General features: G+C 31.7%; 1 protein-coding gene across 1 annotated transcript; it reads left to right on the forward strand.

Moving 5' to 3' along the window:
- The first annotated feature begins 1,762 nt into the window (after positions 1 to 1,762).
- Positions 1,763 to 2,287, forward strand: LOC123886179. The gene is made up of 2 exons (XM_045935514.1): positions 1,763 to 1,930; positions 2,027 to 2,287. The coding sequence occupies exons 1-2, from the start codon at positions 1,763 to 1,765 to the stop codon at positions 2,285 to 2,287; spliced, it is 429 nt and encodes a 142-aa protein (XP_045791470.1).
- Positions 2,288 to 4,900: the final 2,613 nt, after the last annotated feature.

Consider the following 4,900-nt stretch of genomic DNA (forward strand, 5'->3'; position numbering starts at 1 on the left):
AGGTCTAGTGCAACTCATATCAATTCCTTAGAATTGTTCTATTCTCTATTCTTAACAAATTGGGGCTCTTTAGTTGTGATTTTAAATTGAGTAAAGTCAATTTATTTTCCTGTTATTATTGCGATGCCTATGTTCTTTTATTGTTGAACTCATGCTAAGGAAACATTACAACACTTGCATAATATAGCAGGACACTATCCAAACAAATAACCATATCATCAAACACCAAGGCAGACTATCAAAGCTAGAGGAACAAATTCAAGGTATATTAATAATACAAAGTAATGCAATCATACAATAACCTACTGAACATAACAGATCAAAATCACAACTAAATAACTATTGTTCTTCACACCAATTGATTATAAAGGTACCCATTTATGAGAAATTGAGAAAATGGAAATTTTAACAAATTGAGGTTTTGGGATTCAGCTGAAAAAGGAGAAAAGAATAGGAGAAAATTGGAATACTCACCTTTACCTTAGATTTTCAAACACACCTAGAAGCTTACAATTGAGGATTTGAGGTAGAAACTTCTGATCTTGCTTATTTGAGAATTTGAAGAGGAAGAGAGAAAGAATATGTGATTGTTTGAGGTTAACAACTCTGTACTTTTTTATTTCTTTTCAGTATATAAAAAAAAATTGGAAAAATCTGGTGTGGCTAAAGCCACACTCAGCCCCTACATGTGTCCGTCCCTGTTCATGCACTATGATACCCGTGGGCAGGGCTGATTTTGCTTCCCGTCGTGCCCTGGCGCAGTGGTTGGCCTTTTACTCTTGTAATGTATAGGACTTGGGTTCAACTCTTATGATGCTGTTTATTTTTTTTCCAAAACTAGATATTTCTTCATCAAAAATACAAAAAATATCAACTTTGTTTCCTTTATATATATGGTGAAAATAGTAAAAAAATGCATATGTTATTGTTATTTTATCGAAATACATTTTGGTTATACATACAAATACAATCTAAATGTATTTTCTATGATGATATTTTAAACCGGCAAACGTATATAAAATACATTTTTTGTAATAAAAAATTGATGGATGATCTATACGATATAAACTTTTAATCAAACTGTGAATTTCGCAAAATTCATATTCGGTAGGTCACTTGTCCACCGTGAACCACTTGTGAAGGTGGTCCACCGTAGCAATAGCCATTTAGATAATTGTACCCAAAAAATGCAATATTGTTGGTTGGTTGAAAAGCATATAGCCCTTACCAGTTACCAAGGCGCGCCAGTTACCAATGCATGTTCCTGTAATAATTTCGCCAACAGTGTTACTATCTGGGCTACCCTACTAGACTTTAACAACATGTGGGTTACTGCCAAAAAAAATTATTTTCAACCTTCGAATTGATTGTAGATGTCCACTTTATCCTCTTATATACGTTTCCTATAAACCAAAGTACAAATGCAGCATCCTTTTGTCAGTAAAACTTAAAGGCATTGCGAAAAAGGAGATGGGAAGAAGAAAGAGGTATGCAGCATCCTTCTATGTATATTCCGCGTTTGTTCAAATGATCATCTGTTTGTTGTGATACTTTTAAGTTTAAGTAATCATATCGTTCAACTTATTAGCAAGGTTAAAGAAAAATGTCATTAGATTATTGTTTAATTGAATCTATTATGATGAAGCTAAATGTGTTTATCGTCACTGAAGGTTGAATGTTTAAGAGTTTTTCATAAGCTTTATGAACCAACTAGAATTAAGATGCAGCTGTTATGATAAGCAATTTATATTGTAGGACTCCTATGGTGAGCTATACCGAAAGTCAAGAATATACGAATGATAGTCACTGCTATTGTGCTCACTGTTCTTCTGGAGGGACCGACGATGTTGATATCAATTTTCACGAAGTTTACACTTGGGATATGGAGGTCACTAATGCACTTGCTTCCAGGAAAAAGATGCAAGTCATGGTAGGTTTTATATGGTCCTAAATTTATAAGCTGTTTTTTTATTCAAAATTTGCTCGCTTTCGACTAAACAATACATTTGATTAACATGTCTTTCAGCATTTCCCCCGTAATGTATCGAAGTTTGCATTCTCTTCAAATCAGACACGAATCGTTCTTGAACCAGAAGACAGTTGGGAGGAATACGCATGCACAATTGCTACTTCAAATCGATGCCCCTACGAGAAGTACTTGACTCGTGGTTGGTATGAATACAAGAAGGATATGAAGATTAGAGCTGGCGATGTTCTTAAGTTTTCAATGCCAAAGTATCCGGGTTTTATCATCGTTGATCTTATTCGTCGCCGTGATCGTGTTTGAGTAGGAAAATGTGTTACTAAGCTGTGCGATTTGCTGGGATATTTCTCGAAAGGATCTATATGCCGTGTTTTGTGATGCTTTGTATAATGATGTTAGGTTATGTTACAAAAGTTCTTAATTTTCAATCCTTTATAATGGGTGTTATGTATAATCAAGTGAATCTAATGTTAATTAAGTGTTGCCGTAACTTATTGCATTATGTGGTTTTATTGCGTTATGTGGTTTATATTTATGTGCCGGAAAGAGTATGAAATAATATGACCAGTTGCAGAACAAATAAATTAAATTCGAAGGTCCGTTGCGAAAATTACATTATATAATAATAAACAAATAGATAATTTTTTTTTTATATTCATTAAAAATAATAAAGAATTAAAACATATCAAATGATTTTCAAAAAATTTTAAAAAAATTTATGGATGATCTATATGATAACCAAGTATACTGTCAGTTGTAATTTAAATTGAGTTTAACTTGAATTTATTATAAAATGTTTTCACAACAAAATTTAATTAATTTTGTTTTCTTTCTTGTAGTCAATTTCACCATTAAAATTACGGAGAAATTGATGCAGATTATGCTGAATTCTTTGACAAATACGGTGAAGATTACTATGATAGATTTCGAATTGAATTCAAACATGTTTATTCCAATGTTGGAAAAGTTTTTAAGGTTACAACTTAATTGAATTCATATATATGCATCGTCAGTGTAAAGTTTTTTGATACGTGCGTACAATAATATACTTGCACATCATGTATTGTGTTTAAAAACACATTATGTGTCACGTTCATTAAATGATGTGTTGATTAGATGCACGTGTACAAAAATTTTACGCTGTCAGTGCAGTAAAATTAAAATCTTATCATTTTCGACAAATACGGACGAAACACTAAAAATTAAAACTACATTTTCAATAAAAAATCTTTTAAGCTGATACGAATTGAATATTTCACATGTCACGTGTATTCGCTTTAATAATCAACAAATTTTAATCTCATATCAACCTAGGGGTGATCGCGGTGCGGTTTGGTTCGGTTTTGAGCATAAAAGTCATCCTAACCGCGAGATAAAAATGCATGCGGTTCGGTTTGGTTCGGTTGATTTTTAAAAAGTCATCCAAACCAAACCAAACCAAACCAATGCGGTTTGGATCGGTTCGGTTGGTGCAGTTTAAAACATAACGATTGTACCGAACAATTTTAAGCATAAAAAAAAATAAAAAATTGAAGTTCCAAAATAACATTGTAGTACCAACAAAAATTATTTATCCAAAATAACATTATAGTAACTTACAATTTTAAATATATAAAAAAAATTGAATTTTCAAAATAACACCACGGTACCGATAAAATTTGTTTATTTAAAATAACATTACAACACCAAAATAAATTTTCAGTACAAAAAATAAAAACAACTTGAAGTTCGATTAAATTGGTCGACTGACTTGGTAATTGGGCATGTATATTGGAATATAAATATATTTTCTTTTACGATATTGGAATATAAATATATAATAGTAACTTAATGCGGTTTGCGGTTTTGCGGTTTGCGGTTCAGTAAGAAAGCCATCCAAATACATCCAAACCAAATGCGGTTTTTGCGGTTTTCGGTTTGGTTCGATTTGCGGTTTTACTTTTGGATTGGTTCGGATACGATCACCCCTATTAATCAACCTGATTTTGGGCCCAATTAGTTTGTTACCAAATATATACTTCTAAATCATTGGTCAATTGATAACACATTAAATAATAAACAACAAAAAAAAATATTTTTACGAAAAATTATTTCAATCATATATACAAAACAAAATTGTCTTTTTCCGGATCAAGATTATCTACAGTAAAATAACACATAGTTTTAACACAGTTTTAATCTTGGCCATTGATTACTGATCGGACGATTCTGATAAATAGATTATAAAATCGTTCAAAATAATCCCAGCCATACATCTCAGATCGAATGGTCTAAAACTAAACCTGTGTGAAAACTGCAGGAAACTTGACTGCAGGAAACCTAATTCCTTGACATACCCTTTTCACTAAAAGGACATGAAGAATATCTAAAGTTGGATTAACATTATATAAATCGGCTATATAAATCATAAAGAATATCTAAAAGGACAATGAATCAACCTATTAATTAACACTAAAAGCACACGTTTTGTTCCTTCAAGTCCACCATTTACATCGGAAAAAACTCCTTCCTCAACCCACCGCTCGCCTTCCATAACAGCCCAAAACATTATATAAGCTTAAAACTCTAAACACCCACTTTAAACTTCGAATTCACACGCCAACTTTAAACTCTAAATTAATTAAAATAACATTGAAATAAAGCAACAAACAACTTGATTCATTACAGACCTTAAACTAAATTCAACCCAAATCATAAAAATCAAACTAAAACATTCAGCCTAAACATGAATTACATAAAGAAGAACAAACATTCTAACATAATCATCCTCCAAATCTTAAAGAACAAACATGAATAACCAAATTAACTTAAAACTAGCCTAAAATAGTGCATAATTAACAGCCTCCAACAACTTCTCTTTCCAATCTCCATTTTTTCCAGCAACAACAATCCTCCAACTTAATCATCTTTCCCAAT

Source organism: Trifolium pratense, linkage group LG5 (assembly GCF_020283565.1).
Source record: "Trifolium pratense cultivar HEN17-A07 linkage group LG5, ARS_RC_1.1, whole genome shotgun sequence".
In the NCBI taxonomy this organism is placed as follows: Eukaryota; Viridiplantae; Streptophyta; class Magnoliopsida; order Fabales; family Fabaceae; genus Trifolium; species Trifolium pratense.

What these genes read in the sequence shown, in the direction of transcription:
- LOC123886179 (XM_045935514.1), top strand. Translation starts at nt 1,763, where the DNA reads ATGGTGAGCTATACCGAAAGTCAAGAATATACGAATGATAGTCACTGC. An exon ending in GGAAAAAGATGCAAGTCATG is followed by an intron (nt 1,931 to 2,026) that starts GTAGGTTTTATA and finishes CATGTCTTTCAG; the next exon opens with CATTTCCCCCGTAATGTATC.